Here is a 20,028-nt window from a genome sequence, read left to right on the forward strand (position 1 = left end):
ATCTGTTCGTATATACGCACCGACCCCGCCACCTCGCTTTTTTGATCTGTCTACCCTAAGAAATGTTTACCCTGGGAGATGAATAGATGCAGAGGATATGTGTGGTTTCAACCACGTTTCGGATAAGAGGATTACGTGGTAGTTTAGTTGGTTGAAGAGGAGGCTAAGTTCTTCGTAAAGCGCAGGTAAAGACTGAATGTTGCAGTGAGCTGCTACAAGCTCTGACGCGTTCCGCTGAACAGCCTGGAGTAGGGTGGCAGACTGGTTTGTCCCTTTGTTAGGCACTACCTGCCCCGAGGGGCACTGGCCAGTGTTTCCGCCAAGTGACATAATACAGGGGTGTCCGAGATTTTGCGCGCCCTCTTAGTGACTCCGCGAGTGGCGAAAGAAAGGTAACTGGAAGAGATTTCCTGAGGTTGCGGGAGTATAGAAATTTCCGCAAAGTAGTCTAGTGTTTCCCAATAGTTATGTTATGTTAACTGGGGACCTAGAAACGACAGCGACGCTCCGTTCCAGCCGCAGTGATCCGCAACCCCACGACGACTACCGCAGTCCACTTCACCCCTCCACCGCCCCACACCGAACCCAGGGTTATTGTGCGCTTCGGCACCCGTTGGACCCCCCCCCCAGGGAACGTATCACACCAGACGAATGTAACCCCTATGTTTGCGTGGTAGAGTGATGATGGTGTACGCGTACGTGGGGAACTTGTGTGCGCAGCAATCGCCGACATAGTTTAGCTGAGGCAGAATAAGGGGAACCAGTCCGCATTTGCCGAGGGAGATGGAAAACCGCCTAAAAGCCATCCACAGACTGGCCGGCTCACCGGACCTCGACATAAATCTGCCGGGCGGATTAGTGACGGGGAGCGGCGCTCCTTCCCGCCCGGAAGGCCGTGCGTCAGACCGCACGGCCAACCGGGCGGGCTTCCAACAGTTACTCACCCTCCTGTGCACCACAGCGTCATTAGCAAACAGCGGCTGATTGCTGCTCACTCTTTCCGTCAGGTCATTTATGAACCAGAGGAAAATGCTCCCTTCGAAGCATAAAAGCCGGTCGGAGTGGCCGTGCGGTTCTTGGCGCTACAGTCTGGAGCCGAGCGACCGCTACGGTCGCAGGTTCGAATCCTGCCTCGCGCATGAATGTGTGTAAGGTCCTTAGGTTAGTTAGGTTTAAGTAGTTCTAAGTTCTAGGGGACTGATGACCTCAGAAGTTAAGTCCCATAGAGCTCAGAGTCATCTGAACCATTTGAACTAATAGAATCCTGTACGTTGCAGTCGACAGTGAATGTTCATCCAATGACAGTTCCGCTGGGAACTGTGATAGGACCATTCTTAATCTCCATATCCGTATGCATACGACAGCATGCTTACCTAATATGTTTCAAAATGCTGCGCATAAAAACGGGATTACCCGGTGCTCTTACAGCGGGTTCTATTGGTGATAAAAAGATAGGGTCAAGTATTTTGGATGGAAATAGTTCAAAAGCCAAGGTCGCTTAAATATTGCTTACTGGATAACCGGTTTCAACACACTAAAGGTGCCACCATCGGATTTGAATGTAGATTAACATTTATAAACCATTTGCATATAATGACACATGAGTCAGGCAAGCTGATGTAAAATCATTGAAAAAAAACTGCTCTCATGGTCATTCTTTTCCATAAGATAAGTTAAACCGCAGTCACAAGATAAAACTATTTGGCACCTGACCGCTGTTTGACTAACAACGTAACGGAACTATCTTCTTAGCGTCACTATCCTACAGTACAGGGTAAAAGATTGAATACTACAAACTTCCTCCAGCTTTGGCAAACGGAACAGTTCTGTTGGTTCTTTTTGCATTTGATGTGGTCTACGGGTGACTTAATGGAGCTTAAGGAGGCACAATTAGCTCATGCGAGATTCCTCGCAAAACCTCAAGAAAAGCTTTTTTACTATATTTTGACCGGCACCAGCGGAACAAAACTCAGCCAAGGATTGCAAGTCTGTTGTGAACACAAAATTGCTGAAATTCTTAGAAGTTAGCAATCTTGAACAGGCTTGAACATTTTCTTGATATATTTATCCGTTTCCAAGATACAAAAGTTCAAATTTACCCTGCTTCTCCAAGTAGGGTCTGGCATGAGGTGAAATCTAAAAAGTAAATAACCACAGCAAATTGCTCAAAATTTAACGTTATTTTCTTTAAGCAGTTATTGAGATGTACTATCTTCCCATTTCCATCTGTTATCGAGGAACGCTGCAAAAGCTTATCTTTTGGGTGCCAAAACCAAGCAGCGTCTATCGAGACGAATGTTCAAAACAATTGCCTGTCATTTTTACGATGTATTTCTAAGATCCCAGTCCAGGCCAACCTTGAAACTTTTCTCCTTATCTTTATTCGTTTCAGAGACACAGAGGTCAAAAGTTACCTTATTTTGACACCTAAAATACACTAAATCTTGTAAGCTTATTTGTCCGTCGCTAACATACAAGACCGTAAACCCTCTTTCCTTCCCGTCTGGGCAAGCTGTGCATCACCAATAGAACCCGCTGTAAGAGCACCGGGTACTCCCGTTTTTATGCGCAGCGTTTTGGAACATATTAGGTAAGCATGCTGTCGTATGCATACGGATATGGAGATTAAGAATGGTGCTATCACAGTTCCCAGCGGAACTGTCATTGGATGAACATTCACTGTCGACTGCAACGTACAGGATTCTATTACTTCAAATGGTTCAGATGGCTCTGAGCACTATGGGACTTAACTTCTGAGGTCATCAGTCCCCTAGAACTTAGAACTACTTAAACCTAACTAACCTAAGGACCTTACAGACATTCATGCCCGAGGCAGGATTCGAACCTGCGACCGTAGCGGTCGCTTGGTGGCAGACTGTATCGCTTAGAACCGCTCGGCCACTCCGGCCGGCTATTTCTTCAGAAGTCTTCGAACTCCTCATATATCTGGTAGCTCATTCCGTGTGCCTGTACCTTCGTTACCATTCTGCAGCCTCGAAGCGGATGGGAAACATTCATTTTGGTTCAGCTGCATGGGGAGGACTGCAACGCTAGAAGCTGCGTGATAGGAGTATCTGGACAAGACAACAAGAAGAAGAAGAACTGAGGGAAACGCTGTAGCGCTGAGAGGTGTTATCCTTGCGGAACACTTTTTACGGAAGGAGCACGCGGTGCGGAACATACGTCCCGTTACGTGAGCGCGGTCTCTATGCGCGGCGGGCAGGCAGGCACTGTGGCTCTGTCAATACGGCCCGCCCCACGACGGACAGGACGGGGTCACCGGGAACGCGACCTCCGCCTCCAGACACAAATGCGGCGCAGGTATTCGCCATCAAAGGAAGCGACGCCCGGCGCGCCGCCTCGCACGCTTGCGCAAACCTCGACGACGGTTATTGATGGCGAGCCGCGAGTGCGGCCGGGCAAGCAGGTATTCCCGGCGGTGAGCGGCGTGGGCAGCCAGGCCTCGCCTCGCCTCGCCTCGCCTCGCCTCGCGCTGCCTCGCGGGCGCCTTTGTTTCGAGGCGCCGACCCCTGACCCCGTGCGCCACGCGATAAATGGGTCGCCGCGTACGACAGAGGTGGCGGCTGCCGACGCGCCGAGCAAGCGCGCCCGGCCGCCCTTCCTCAGCCCGCACCGACTCAAAGGAAGGCCTCGGCGAACGCCAGGTCTGTTGAAGGCAGAAACGCCTGGGCGTGCTTATCACTGTTGTTGTTGTGGTCTTGAGTCCTGAGACTGGTTTGATGCAGCTCTCCATGCTACTCTATCCTGTGCAGGCTTCTTCATCTCCCAGTACCTACTGCAACCTACTTCCTTCTGAATCTGCTTCGTGTATTCATCTCTTGGTCTCCCTCTAGGATTTTTACCCTCCACACTTCCCTCCAGTACTAAATTGGTGATCCCTTGATGCCTCAGAACATGTCCTACCAACCGATCCCTTCTTCTAGTCAAGTTGTGCCACAAGAGTCTCTTTTCCCCAATCCTCTTCAATACTTCCCCATTAGTTATGTGATCTACCCATCTAATCTTCAGCATTTTTCTGTAGCACCACATTTCGATAGCTTCTATTCTCTTTTTGTCCAAACTATTTATCGTCTACGATTCCCTTCCATACATGGCTAAACTCCATACAAATACTTTCAGAAACAACTTCCTGACGCTTAAATCTATACTCGATGTTAATAAATTTCTCTTCTTCAGGAACGCTTTCCTTCCCATTGCCAGTCTACGTTTTATATCCTCTCTACTTCGACCATCATCAGTTATTTTGCTCCCCACATACAAAAACTCCTTTAATACTTCAAGTGTCTCATTTCCTAATCTAATTCCCTCAGCATCACCCGACTTAATTCGACTACAATACATTATCCTCGTTTTGCTTTTTTTGATGTTCATTTTATACCCTCCTTTCAAGACACTGTTCATGCCATCGGCGAACCTCGAAGTTTTTATTTCTTCTCCATGGATTTTAATACCGACTCCGAATTTTTCTTTTGTTTCCTTTATTGCTCGCTCAATATACAGATTGAATAGCATGGGGGAGAGGCTACAACCCTGTCTCACTCCCTTCCCAACCACTGCTTCCCTTTCATACCCCTCGACTCTTATAACTGCCAATTGGTTTCTATACAAATTGTAAATAGCCTTTGGCTCCCTATATTTTACCCCTGAGACCTTCAGATTTTGAAAGAGAGTATTCCAGTCAACATTGTCAAAAGCTTTCTGTAAGTCTACGAATGCTAGAAACGTAGGTTTGCCTCTCCTTAATCTTTTTTCTAAGATACGTCGTAGGGTCAGTATTGCCTCACGTCTTTCAATATGTCTACGGAATCCAAACTGATCTTCCCCTAGGTCGGCTTCTACTAGTTTTTCCATTCGTTTGTAAAGAACTCGCGTTAGGACTTTGCTTATCACTATAAATCTCTTATTTTTGGACAAAATGTTTGGTATTGTTTTGGATTCTACAGTTTTATTTACATGAAAGATTTTCTTACTATCGTAAAGCTACAAATGAAGATCACAGTTCTGTATTACTAAATCCTGTCGAAACAAACGTAGATCAATATGAGAAGACGCTTTGCCCCATTGCAAGCTTCGGGAAATTTTACATTCAAATAACTATATTTACTTGATCCATTTTGCTATCGAAACTTATCCCAACCCCCTTACAATTAAATTCGTTTCTTTTATTTATTTATTTATTTTCGTTTGACATCGTCACTGGAAATGTGAGCTAATTTACATGTGTAAATGTCCAACTGTTGCCAGTCATTAGATTACAGTCGTTTTCAACGAAAAGAATTCTAAACAGGAAACAAAATAGCTTCATACATCGAAAATACTCGTGATCTTAAACTTTTTTAAACATGCACATTAGAAAAGATTAAAATTCCCTTCTTGAAACTGAAAGGAGAAACTTTATAAGATAAAAAAATTTATTTAATAAAACAAGTACCTTACTTTTGCATCTTCTTCTGTCCCCCCACCCCCTCCCCCAACGTATACAATCGCAAGATATTTCATTAACATTCAGTGCTCCTCATCCCATAGTCAACCAAGATACCTAAAGAAGAGCGCCAATATGTTCACAGTTTCTTGTAAAAGCAACCCAGTACAAACGTAACTTCGTCAGATTTACAAATAAGGTAAAGAAGCACAAATTCTGTTGCTGCTGGACCATGAAGCTGTTTTTGTATGTCAATCCTTAAAACAGGTGGAAATTTAAGTTCAGGAGTACACTAATTGTTAAGAAGTGTAATGAATTGCACAATTAATTGATTGCAGAAATCTCTCAGAACAATGTGTGTTAGTCAAGTACAGCCAATAGTTTCACATTTTCCTGTGTCATGGAGGGAGACACCACCATTATGAGTATGCCTGCAACAGACCTGGCGTTCGCCGTGCCTAGCTCACGTGACGTCACCAACAAGCGCCGAGGCCTCCCTTTGAGTCGGTGTTGCCTCAGCCCGCACCGCCAGTCTCAGGGTGAAGTAGACCGGGCGTGTTGCGAAGAACCTGCTGCCCCAGGGGACAAACTGCTCCGTGTACTTGCATTATCTCATTTTTTTAAAAACATTAACAAATGTACGCTAACAAGATTGTAAGTCTTTGCTGTTAGATTCATAAGCATCCACCCACCTTACTTTTGAAGGCGGTGGGTTACCCTGTACTGTTAATGAAATAAAACAATACATAAATCTCATCAAAAGTTACGGGACATCCGCACGTAATACGGAATTTGCCATTTGATGTCACTGTGAAGGTAGGCGGGGACTACAGTGTTGTCAATAGAGGAGTAACAACAGTAGAATATCTTGGATATTCTGGAATACAGCCGGATATTCACGTCGTTGACGCACGATATTTCAACAGCGTGCCTCGCTGTCTTCTTCAGGTGCTACCTGAGACTGGTCCTTGGGTCGATCGAGTCCAGTATTTATGCCTGGAAGGAGCTGGGTGTTTCGTCATCGGTCCGCGCCGGGTCGAGTGTTCCATCTGTGGTCCGCGCCCGCCAGACTCGGCTTCAACGGACCCCTACAGTCGCGGATGCTCCGACTGCCGACCGCGCCCGTTTTTGCCGTCCCCAACAGTTGTGGTTTGAGTGTGGACTAGACATTTGTTGGCCCCCGAGTAACAAGTCCATCAGGGGCCTTTCAACACTTCCAAAGCTGCACTGGCCGACTGATGCCTCTGTTCTGTAGCCGGAGTGGCCGAGCAGTTCTATGCGCTACCGTCTGGAACCGCGTGACTGCTACGGCCGCATGTTCGAAGCCTGCCTCGGGCATGGATGTGTGTGACGTCCTTAGGTTAGTTAGGTTTAAGTAGTTCTAAGTTCTAGGGGACTGATACCCTCAGCAGTTAAGTCTCATAGTCCACAGAGCCATTTGAACCATTTTCTTGAAAACGTGAAACAAAAACCCCATCCAAACGGAGATCAGGAAGAGCTCATACACTGACGGCCAGGGATAGTCAGCCTTTGTGGAGGGTTGTAGATGTCCATCGTTTTCGTGGACGCAGGACAGCGGCTGATGATGTATAATAAGTAAAAGAAACACGCTACCACAGCCGTATCTTGAAAGGGATTTATTGGAATCTACTAATTTCCACAGAACACTTACGCCATCTTCAGGTCCACTATAAACCGAAAGAATACTTTCATTCCTTGTACCATGTACTGTAGAACTCAAAAAACACCAGTTGTTACCCATTACATACGTCAGAATCGCATAGTCTACAACGAAACTTCCTGGCAGATTAAAACCGTGTGCCCGACCGAGACTCGAACTCGGGACCTTTGCCTCTCGCGGGCAAGTGCTCTACAATCTGAGCTACCGAAGCACGACTCACGCCCGGTCTCAGAGCTTTACTCCTGCCAGTATCTTGTCTCCTACCTTCCAAACTTTACAGAAGCTCTCCTGCGAACCTTGCAGAACTAGCACTCCTGAAAGAAAGGATATTGCGGAGACATGGCTTAGCCACAGCCTGGGAGATGTTTCCAGAATGAGATTTTCACTCTGCAGTGGAGTGTGCGCTGATATGAAACTTCCTTTCAGATTAACACTGTGTGCCCGACCGAGACTCGAACTCGGGACCTTTGCCTTTCGCGGCAAGTGCTCTACAATCTGAGCTACCGAAGCACGACTCACGGCCGGTCTCACATCTTTACTTCTGTCAGTATCTCGTCTCCTACCTTCCAAACTTTACAGAAGCTCTCCTGCGAACCTTGCAGAACTAGCTCTCCTGAAAGAAAGGATATTGCCGTGACATGGCTTAGCCAGAGCCTGGAGGATGTTTCCAGAATGAGATTTTCACTCTGCAGCGGAGTGTGCGCTGATATGAAGCTTCCTGGCAGATTAAAGCACACAGTTTTAATCTGCCAGGAAGTTTCATATCAGCGCACACTCCGCTGCAGAGTGAAAACCTCATTCCAGTCTACAACGTGTTGTCACCACTGTCACTATGGTGACAACACTTTGTGGGGGATACACACTGATGCACGCAGTCCACCTCAACTGGTATTTTAAGGGTTCTAAAATACATGGGCCGAGGAATGAAAGTACTTTTTTGGTTTATAGTGGGCCTGAAGATGGCGTCAGCGTTGCGCTGAATCTAGTCGTCCTTTTATTATACGGCTGTGGTGGTGCGTTTCCTTTATTTACTGAGGAGGGTGGTTGAAAAGATCGCATGAAATAACTCTAAGTAATCACTCGTGACTTAAAAAATACTATCAGCAGTCCAGATAGGACAATGACTGTATGTAGCTAGTTACAAAAGGGTGGGGCATAATTTCGGGCAGCTCCCGATAAGCCACACGTTTTAGTAGTCAGTGCTGAGCGCCGCTTGAGGTGGTGTGAAGAGCGACGGCAGAGGACAGTCGATGTCTCGAAACGAGTGATCTGCAGTGGTCCATCTTATTGTTGACTTCCGCCAATAATGCTATAGTTATAACTGTGTACAGTTTCTTATGTTCAAATTTCTTAAAATTTTTGAGCTTTCATTCTTCATTTTAATATTCTTATCTAACTTATTTATGGTATATATTTCTGTACAACCTTCTGAAGGAGGATACTGAGTGCCAGAAATTGATTAAGGTAATTAAAATGCTTTTAGGCAGCTGGCCACTGAGTATTTTGACATGCACTAAAGTAAATTAATCTTTCTGGTAAGGGACAATAACATTCGGAACACAGCCTCACTTTAAAACGCACCAAAACATCTCTTCCTCACTTCACAATCATTCGCAACTAATAACTGATGTACACATAAGAGATAGGCTCCTGATGATAGCAGCATGGCACTCAAACGCCTTGTGTCAACAAATACTGGATAATGCAAATGAATGAATTCGAGGATTTTTTTGGTTCAAAAGCGGTATGAATGCGACAGCGTGCTTACCAATACGATCCAAAACGCAGTACACAAAATCGAGATATTCCGGTGTTCATACCTCGTATTCTATTGGTTATAAAAAGGTAGGGTCACGTGTTTTTGATAGCACTTGGGCTAGGGACCATTTGTACACCCAACAGAAGAATCATCTCAGTGTCACTGCCCTACAGTACATGGTCGAAGTATGAAGATTATACATTTCTTGCTGCTTAGACGAACTGGTTCGTACTTTTTGCGTTCGATGTCTACGGTGAGCTTGACGGGACTTATTGGGACAGGACTGGCTCATGGGCGGTTTCTTAGAAAATCCCAAAAAAGCGATTTTTACTGTATTTTCGTCGTCTCCAGTAGACCAAAACCCATGCGCAGATTCCAAGATAGATATGCACAGTCACTGTTCGAAATTTTTACGATATATTCCCAAGATCCCCAAGCAAAACAACACTGAAACTCATCTTGATATTTTTATCTCTTTCCCAGATACATAATTTCAATGTTACCCTATTCAAACACGTAAAATATGCAAGTAAAAATTAAACAGATTGATTTATGATGGGCATAGCCTCGATAAACCCTTGAAATATGTAAACTGACGGCTGCATCTGTGAATGAATGAATGAATGAAGCGTTTTCGTAAATTCATTGGCTGTTCCTGAGCAAACCCCAAAAAAAGCCGTCTTTCGCCATTTAGTCGCCGTCAGCATTTCCCGGATTCCAGGATGCCTACACACAGATAATGGCTGAAATTTTCACAATATAATCCTAAGATTCCGATCTTGAAGAGACTGGTAAATTTTCTACATATTTTTATCCGCTTTCGATCTACAGAGGATCAAACTTACCTTACTGGTGCACGGAAAACAGGCACGTAAATTGCGTTGTGTTGCGAAGACGTAGTTTATAAAATGACGTAGCACGGACAAATATGATGTGAAGTGTCTCCGTTATCAGCATAAGGGTTTTGCGAACTCCATGTTGTAGTACTGAATAACATGCAAAATTTTCGTGAACGTAAAATCGGATCAGAGGTGCAACATTAGTTTAGTGTTATTTCAATTTCAGATAACCAAATTATCAAAATTTTACTGACCCATGAAGTACTTTTCATATGAGTGACATGCCTGCTGTGACAGAGCAAAGGAGGGTACCAGAGGAGAAATATGATCTTCTTTATCAACAGACTGACTGAAAAGTGGGGTACCAGCTGTTACCATGCTCATAACCGTTAAAAATTTCGCAAATTATTGCCGTGCTAGTATATTAGCAATTTTTCATGCTAAGCGAGAAGGAAGCAGTGGAAGCAGGAAAGAGACGGAGAAGTTGAAAATACTGGAAGTTGTCAGACAGTGCTTGTGTTACACGTAGAAATAGAGGAGACAATTTCAGTGCGTGTGAAAAAGAGAGACACAGTGGCAATGGAACATAGTAGACAGTTAGAGAACAGTGCTAGGGAACGAGTGAAGGAGACAGTGTCAGTGAGAGAGGAATAAAGAGAAAGAGTAAGTGTAAGTGGATGGGAACCAGTGATAATGTGAAACACAATCTATGACAATGACAGTGAGGAAGAGAAAGATATTGGCTGCTAGAAGAGACAGCAGTCGCAGAAAGGGACGAAAGAGACAGTAGCACTAAGAGAAAACAGTAGGGGGACAGTAAGAGTGAGAGGAGACAGTAGTAGTAGAACAGGACGAAGGTGCCTGTGGTTGTGAAACACGAGACAATGACAGAGAGGCACAAAAAAGTAATGACAAAGAGTTGGGCCGAATGAGTGAGTTTGAATGGTCAATTGGGAGTCGATGGGCATGAGAGACTTGTAGAGATGAATTAGCGGATGTCAACGGGTTACAGTTAGCACAGCTTGTGGGAGAAAGAGATGACCTGCGTGTTAAAAAGAGGGCGAATATTTTCGAATGTCAACATTATTGCGACAATTTTTAAAGGCGTTGACGAAGATGGAATGGGACAGCTAGTACCTCACTTTCAGTAAGTGTCTTTTAATAAAGAGGAGCACAGTAGTGTTTTTGGTGCTCCAAGAGGAGTATTTTTTCTTTGGTTTGATTATATGAACCTTGTCACTAGGGGTAATTATCAGGGCTAAAACTCTGCATGGAATAATGAACTGTGGCAAACCACAGACCTTCATGTTGTACATCGCACCATTCGTCTTGCTCCTGTCTTCTCCTTGTCCATATTTGTGTTTGTAAATACACTACTGGCCATTAAAATTACTACAGAAAGAAGAAATGCAGATGATAAACGGGTATTCATTCAAAAAATATATTATACTAGAACTGACATGTGATTACATTTTCACGCAATTTGGGTGCATAGATCCTGAGAAATCAGTACCCAGAACAACCACCTCTGGCCGTAGTAACGGCCTTGATACACCTGGCCATTGAGTCAGAGCTTGGATGGCGTGTACGGGTACAGCTGCCCATGCAGCTTCAACATGATACCACAGTTCATCACGAGTAGTGACTGGCGTATTGTGACGAGCCAGTTGCTCGGCCACCATTGACCAGACGTTTTCAATTGGTAGAGATGTGGAAAATGTGCTGGCCAGGGTAGCAGTCGAACGATCCGTTACAGCCATGCGGATAAGATGCCTGTCATCTCGACTGCTAGTGATACAAGGCCGTTGGGATCCAGCACGGCGTTCCGTATTACCCTTCTGAACACACAGATTCCATATCCTGCTAACAGTTCTTGGTTCTCGACCAGTGCGAGCAGCAATGTCGCGATACGGTAAACCGCAATCGCGATAGGCTACAATCCGACCTTTACCAAAGTCGGAAACGTGATGGTACGCATTTCTCCTTACACGAGGCATCACAAAAACGTTTCACCAGGCGACGCCGGTCAACTGCTGTTTGTGTATGAGAAATCGGTTGGAAACTTTCCTCATGTCAGCACGTTGTAGGTGTCGCCACCGGTGCCAACCACGGTGTGAATGCTGTGAAAAGCTAATAATTTGCATATCACAGCATCTTCTTCCTGTCCGTTAAATTTCGCGTCTGTAGCACATCTTCGTGGTGTAGCAATTTTAATGGCCTGTAGTGTACATTCTCTGCTTCCCTTGTTTCTGTCTCTCTCTCTCTCTCTCTCTCGCTCAGTCACTCTCTAGATAAAGCGTACATGCGCAGCGTGACATTTATACATAAACAGCCTTTGGAAAGGCAGACTAGGCCAGTGCTGGAGATGACAGCGCTAAGCCTCGTCCGTCCCGCCGCTGCTGCCCTCGCGTTCACAAAAACGTGCGACCCCGCTGGCCCGGGAAGTGTAGCCGTGGCGACGGCCCGTCCTCTCGGGGCGTGTGGAGCGCAGCGTCCAGTGTTTCCTGGGGAAAATAAAGGAGCGGGCGAGCGGCAAGCGCTGCCGCTGCGGCATGGAACGGCCCGGTCCCGCGCGCTCCCCCGACGTCTCCGCGCTGACAGCCGCCGCCCCAGGGGGCCGCTCGGGTCGCGCCACGTCACAGCCCGCTGGCGAGCCAGTGAGGTCCGGGGCGCGTGGCCGGCTGCCCGCTGAACACCGAGGCCAGCCGCGCCCGTCTCCACCTTCAGTTTTGTGTCGCTAAGAAAGCGCTCCGTCTTCAGGCCTCGAGTGGCTTACCGGGACCATCCGACCGCCGTGTCATCCTCCGAGGAGGTTGCGGATAGGAGGGGCTTGGGGTCAGCACACCGCTCTCCTGGTCGTTATGATTGTATTCTTGACCGAAGCCGCTACTATTCGGTCGAGTAGCTCCTTAATTGCCATCACGAGGCGGAGTGCACCCTGAAAAATGGCAACAGCGCATGACGGCTGGATGGTCACTCATCCAAGTGCCGGCCTCGCCCAACAGCGCTTAACTTCGGTGATCTCACGGGAACCGGTGTATCCACTGCGGCCAGACCGTTGCCCTCCTTTGTGCCGCTAAAGTATTCCAATATTTCCGCTATCAAAGGAGTTTGTTCCACTGCCGTCATCTGCATTTAAAAGATGGCGGACATATAGTAAACACATCATTTCCTGCCACGCGGGTTAGCCGCAAGGTCTTAGGCGCCTTCGAGCGGTTCCCTCCGTCGGAGGGTCGAGTCCTCCCTCGGGCATGTGTGTGTGTGTGTGTGTGTGTGTGTGTGTGTGTGTGTGTGTGTGTGTGTGTGTGTGATGTCCTTAGAGTAATTTTAAGTTAAATTACGTAGTGTGTAAGCCTAGGGTCCGATGATCTCAGCCATTTGGTTGCATAGGAACAAACCAAAAATTTCCATCATTTCCTGACCGCCCAGGTTTGCTAGTCTGGGTTCGGTAATCGACTCTGTAATGGAATTTTTCGACACAGATCGAAGAGCCCGACACACTATAATTTAGAACATAATCCAAAGAGATTGACAGACTGCACATTTCCTATAATTTTTATCTATACGCACAATGATGCAGCATAATGTTGGCATCTTAGGAGCAACATAATTAACTTTCATCTGATATTTTGCTGGAGACATAATGAGGCTCTACTTTATCCTCGATAACGACAGAAGCTGAAGATTTAAATAAATTTTTGCGTCAAAGCCAGGACTTGGACCCGAGTCTCTAACATGCTAGGCAGAAGTGTTATCTACTACAAAACCACGGCACTGTAGCTAACTTTGCCGCTTGGACCATTCAAGTCCAGTGCCCTCTCTAACAGCGACTTCAATTTAAATCTCAACCCATCTTCATTTTCCTCTTTTTAAATTGGAGATAACGTTGAGATTCAGTATGTCTCTAGGAAAATGTAATTCCGTCAGATCGATAGGTCACGTACACCTGAGGTACAGGCAGGATTTCCCAAAAGCCGCGGTGCTATACCAGTATCGGACAGCGTCAGCAATACTGACGATTTAAGAAGGGGAAAATCAACACAAGTCAAGGTGCAGAGTGAAGGTAGTATTACGGAGAGCATTGATATAGGGTAGTCCGCACACTAAGACACTATGCCGGGATGGTAGTGTAAAGATATGCAAAGCGACGACACCTTTATGGAGGACATTACCCGGGACGAAATGGATATGGCCTTGAAGAGTTGTGGGTCGAACAAATCACCTGGTGCTGATCGAGTCCTGTTGAGATTTACCGCTCTTTCCCGGATATGATGCACGTAACGTTGATCCGAACGTATGAAAAACTTACGACGCCCATCATTCTAGACGTCAACGAATTTACGGAAGGCATCGTCATCCCTGTGCCTAAACCTGGCGGTAAGTGGCGGACGAAGGACTACCGAGTCCAGACTTTGTTAAATGCCGACTATAAGCTCTTACACTCAAGAGCCAAGGATACTGGTATGTTGTTGTTGTTGTTGTTGTTGTGGTCTTCAGTCCTGAGACTGGTTTGACGCAGCAATCCATGCTACTCTATCCTGTGCAAGCTTCTTCATCTCCCAGTACTTACTACAACCCACATCCTTTTGAATCTGCTTAGTGTATTCATCTATTGGTCTCCCTCTACGAGTTTTACCCTCCACGCTGCCCTCCAATGCTAAATTTGTGATTCCTTGATGCCTCAGAACATGTCCTACTAACCGGTTCCTTCTTTTTATCAAGTTGTTCCACAAACTCCTCTTCTCTTCAACCATATTCAGTACCTCCTCATTAGTTATGTGAACTACCCATCTAATCTTCAGCACTCTTCTGTAGCATCACATTTCAAAAGCTTCTGTTCTCTTCTTGTCGCAACTATTTATCGTCCATGTTTCACTTCCATACATGGCTACACTCCATGCAAACACTTTCAGGAACGACTTCCTGACACTTTAATCTGTTGTTGTTGTTGTCTTCAGTCCTGAGACTGGTTTGATGCAGCTCTCCATGCTACTCTATCCTGTGCAAGCTTCTTCATCTCCCAGTACCTACTGCAACCTACATCCTTCTGAATCTGCTTAGTGTACTCATCTCTCGGTCTCCCTCTACGATTTTTACCCTCCACGCAGTCCTCCAGTACCATATTGGTGATCCCTTGATGCCTCAGGACATGTCCTACCAACCGATCCCTTCTTCTGTTCAAGTTATGCCACAAACTCCTCTTCTCCCCAATTCTATTCAATACCTCCTCATTAGTTATGTGATCTACCCATCTACTCTTCAGCATTCTTCTGCAGCACCACACTTCGAAAGCTTCTGTTCTCTTCTTGTCTAAACTATTTATCGTCCATGTTTCCCTTCCATACATGGCTACACTCCATACAAATACTTTCAGAAACGACTTCCTGATATATAAATCTATATTCGATGTTAACAAATTTTTCTTCTTCAGAAACGCTTTCCTTGCCATTGCCAGTCTACATTTTACATCCTCTCTACTTCGACCATCATCAGTTATTTTACTTCCTAAATAGCAAAACTCCTTTACTACTTTAAGTGTCTCATTTCCTAATCTAATTCCCTCAGCATCACCCGATTTAATTTGACTACATTCCATTATCCTCGTTTTGCTTTTGTTAATGTTCATCTTATATCCTCCTTTCAAGACACTGTCCATTCCGTTCAACTGCTCTTCCAAGTCCTTTGCCGTCTCTGACAGAATTACAATGTCATCGGCGAACCTCAAAGTTTTTACTTCGTCTCCATGAGTTTTAATACCTACTCCAAATTTTGCTTTTGGTTCCTTTACTGCTTGCTCAATATACAGATTGAATAACATCGGGAAGAGGCTACAACCCTGTCTCACTCCTTTCCCAACCACTGCTTCCCTTTCATGCCCCTCGACTCTTATGACTGCCATCTGGTTTCTGTACAAATTATAAATAGCCTTTCCCTCCCTGTATTTTACCCCTGCCACCTTTAGAATTTGAAAAAGAGTATTCCAGTCAACATTGTCAAAAGCTTTCTCTAAGTCTACAAATGCTAGAAACGTAGGTTTGCCTTTTCTTAATCTTTCTTCTAAGATAAGTCGTAAGGTCAGTATTGCCTCACGTGTTCCAACATTTCGACGGAATCCAAACTGATCCTCCCCGAGGTCTGCATCTACCAGTTTTTCCATTCGTCTGTAAAGAATTCGCCTTAGTATTTTGCAGCTGTGACTTATTAAACTGATTTTTCGGTAATTTTCACATCTGTCAGCACCTGCTTTCTTTGGGATTGGAATTATTATATTCTTCTTGAAGTCTGAGGGTATTTCACCTGTCTCACACATCTTGCTCACTAGATGGTTTTGTCAGTACGGGCTCTCCCAAGGCCGTCAGAAGTTCCAATGGAATGTTGTCTACTCCCGGGGCCTTGTTTCGACTCAGGTCTTTCAGTGCTCTGTCAAACTCTTCACGCAGTATCGTATCTCCCATTTCGTCTTCGTCTACATCCTCTTCCATTTCCATAATATTGTCCTCAAGTACATCGCCCTTGTATAAACCTTCTACATACTCCTTCCACCTTTCTGCCTTCCCTTCTTTGCTTAGAACTGGGCTGCCATCTGAGCTCTTGATATTCATACGCTTAGTTCTCTTCTCTCCAAAGGTCTCTTTAATTTTCCTGTAGGCAGTATCTCTCTTACCCCTAGTGAGATAAGCTTCTACATCCTTACATTTGTCCTCTAGCCATCCCTGTTTAGCCATTTTGCACTTCCTATCGATCTCATTTTTGAGACGTTTGTATTCCTTTTTGCCTGCTTCATTTACTGCATTTTTATATTTTCTCCTTTCATCAATTAAATTCAATATTTCTTCTGTTACTCAAGGATTTCTAGCAGCCCTCGTCTTTGTACCTACTTTATCCTCTGTTGCCTTCACTACTACATCCCTCAGAGCTACCCATTCTTCTTCTACTGTATTTCTTTCCCCTATTCCTGTCAATTGTTCCCTTATGCTCTCCCTGAAACTCTGAACAACCTCTGGTTCTTTCAGTTTATCCAGGTCCCATCTCCTTAATTTCCCACATTTTTGCAGTTTCTTCAGTTTTAATCTACAGGTCATAACCAATAGATTGTGGTCAGAGTCCACATCTGCCCCTGGAAATGTCTTACAACTTAAAACCTGGTTCCTAAATCTCTGTCTTACCATTATATAATCTATCTGATACCTTTTAGTATCTCCAGGGTTCTTCCACGTATACAACCTTCTTTCATGATTCTTAAACCAAGTGTTAGCTATGATTAAGTTGTGCTCTGTGCAAAATTCTACTAGGCGGCTTCCTCTTTCATTTCTTAGCCCCAATCCATATTCACCTACTATGTTTCCTTCCCTCCCTTTTCCTACACTCGAATTCCAGTCACCCATTACTATTAAATTTTCGTCTGCCTTCACTATCTGAATAATTTCTTTTATTTCATCGTACATTTCTACAATATCTTCATCATCTGCAGAGCTAGTTGGCATATAAACTTGTACTACTGTAGTAGGTGTGGGCTTCGTATCTATCTTGGCCACAATAATGCGTTCACTATGCTGTTTGTAGTAGCTTACCCGCATTCCTATTTTCCTATTCATTATGAAACCTACTCCTGCATTACCCCTATTTGATTTTGTATTTATAACCCTGTAGTCACCTGACCAGAAGTCTTGTTCCTCCTGCCACCGAACTTCACTAATTCCCACTATATCTAACTTTAACCTGTCCATTTCCCTTTTTAAATTTTCTAACATACCTACCCGAGTAAGGGATCTGACATTCCACGCTCCGATCCGTAGAACGCCAGTTTTCTTTCTCCTGATAACGACATCCTCCTGAGTAGTCCCCGCCCGGAGATCCGAATGGGGGACTATTTTACCTCGGGAATATTTTACCCAAGAGGATGCCATCATCATTTAATCATACAGTCAAGCTGCATGTCCTCGGGAAAAATTACGGCTGTAGTTTCCCCTTGCTTTCAGCCGTTCGCAGTACCAGCACAGCAAGGCCGTTTTGGTTAATGTTGCAAGGCCAGATCAGTCAATCATCCAGACTGTTGCCCCTGCAACTACTGAAAAGGCTGCTGCCCCTCTTCAGGAACCACACGTTTGTCTGGCCTCTCAACTGATACCCCTCCGTTGTGGTTGCACCTACGGTACGGCCATCTGTATCGCTGAGGCACGCAAGCCTCCGCACCAACGGCAAGGTCCATGGTTCATGGGGGAGGTTTTTAATCTATACTCGGTATTAACAAATTTCTCTTCTTCAGAACCGCTTTCCTTGCAGTAGCCAGTCTACATTTTAAACCCTCTCTACTTCGACCATCATCAGTTATTTTTCTCTCCAAATAGCAAAACTCCTTTACTACTTTAAGTGTCTCATTTCCCAATCTAATTCCCTGAGCATCACCCGATTTAATTCGACTACATTCCATTATCCTCGTTTTCTTTTGCTGATGTTCATCTTATGCGCTTCTTTCAAGACACTGTCCATTACGTTCAACTGCTCTTCCAAGTCCTTTGCTGTCTCTAACAGAATTACTATGTCACCGGCGAACCTCGAAGTTTTTATTTCTTCTCCCTGGATTTTAATACCTACTCCAATTTTTCTTTTGTTTCCTTTACTGTTTGCTCAATATACAGACTGAATAACATCGGGGATATGCTACAACCCTGTCTCACTCCCTTCTCAACCACTGCTTCTCTTTCATGCTCCTCGACTCTTAAACTCCCATCATCTGCATTTTAAAGAAGGCGTCATGTAGTAAACACATTTTTTCCAGCCACGCGTAATAGCCGCGCCGTCTTAAGCGCCTTGCCACGGTTCGTGGGGCTGCCCCCGTAGGAGGTTCGTGTCCTCCCTCGCGCATGGATGTGTCTGTGTTGCCCTTAACGTAAGTTTAAGTTACACTAAGCAGTGTGTAAGCACAGGGTCCCATGACCTCAGCGATTTGGTTCCACAGGAAATTACCAAAAATTTCCAAATTTCCATCATATCCTCACCTCCCCTGTTTCCTAATCCGATTTCGGTAATGCAGTCTGTAATGTAATTTTCATCATGTATCGAAGAACCCATTGCACCATTAATTTAGAACATAATCCAAAGAGATAGAATTGACAGAGTGCACATTGCACAGTAATGAAGCATAATGTTGACATTTATGAGCAACATAATTACTTTCCATCTGATATAATCACATTTGCCTGGAGACATACTGAGGCTCTACTTTATCTTCGATAAGGATAGAAGCTGAAGTTATGAATTAATATTTGTGTCAAGCCTAGGACTTGAACCCGGGCATGCTAGGTATAAGTGTTATATATTACAGCACCACGGCACTGTAGCTATCGTTACCGCGTGGACTACTCTAGTGCCCTCTCTAACACCAACTTCAGACCACATCCCAACCCATCTTCTTTTTCCTCTTTTTGAACTGAAGATAAAGTTGAGACTCAGTATATCTCTAGGAAAATGTAACTCCGTCAGATCAATAAGTCACATACACCTGATGTACAGGCAGGATTTCCCCAAAGCTGCGGTGCTATTCCAATATCGGACACCGTCAGCAATACTGACGATTTAAGACTATAATCAAGATAAGCCGAGGTGTGGAGTGTAGCTAGTATTACGGAGGGGATTGGTCGAGGGTAGTCCGCACAGCTGTGTAAGACACTATGCCGGGGTGCTGTAGATGTGCAAGGCGACGACGCGCTTATTGAGGACATTACCCGGGACGAACTGGATATGGTCTTGAAGAGTTGTGCCTTGAACAAATCACCTGGTACTGAGGGCTCCCTGTTGAGATTTTGTGCTCTTTCTCGGGTATGATGCGAGCAGCATGGATCTGAACGTATGAAGAACTTACAACGTCCACCTTCGAAGTCGTCAACGAATTTACGGAAGGCATCGTAATCCCTCTACCTAAACCTGGCGGTGGGCAGCGGCCGCAGGTCTACCAACTCCAGTGTTTGTTAAACGCCGACTACAAGCTTTTACACTCAAGCGCCAAAGAAACTGGCATAAGCATGCGCATTCGAATACAGACAACAGGCAGATACGGCGCTGCAGTGGGAAACACTTATATAAGACAATAAGTGTCTGGCGCAGTTGTTAGATCGGTTACTGCTGAAGCAATGGCAGTTTATCAAGATTTACGTGAGTTTCAGCGTGGTGTTATAGTCGGTGCACGAGCGATGGGACACAGCAGCTCCGAGGTAGCGATGAAGTGGGGATTTTCCCGTACAACCATTCCACGTGTGTACCGTGAATATAAGGAATCCGGTAAAACATCAAATCTCCGACAAAGCTG

At 45.1% G+C, this 20,028-nt stretch overlaps 1 protein-coding gene across 1 annotated transcript; it reads left to right on the forward strand.

Moving 5' to 3' along the window:
- Nucleotides 1–3,310: 3,310 nt before the first annotated feature.
- Nucleotides 3,311–12,463, forward strand: LOC126282452 (uncharacterized). The gene is made up of 2 exons (XM_049982108.1): nt 3,311–3,676; nt 12,173–12,463. Exons 1-2 carry the CDS (start codon nt 3,311–3,313, stop codon nt 12,461–12,463), a joined length of 657 nt encoding a protein of 218 aa, XP_049838065.1.
- The last annotated feature ends 7,565 nt before the right edge of the window (nt 12,464–20,028 follow it).

The sequence above is a fragment of the Schistocerca gregaria genome, chromosome 7, assembly GCF_023897955.1.
Source record: "Schistocerca gregaria isolate iqSchGreg1 chromosome 7, iqSchGreg1.2, whole genome shotgun sequence".
Classification (NCBI taxonomy): Eukaryota; Metazoa; Arthropoda; class Insecta; order Orthoptera; family Acrididae; genus Schistocerca; species Schistocerca gregaria.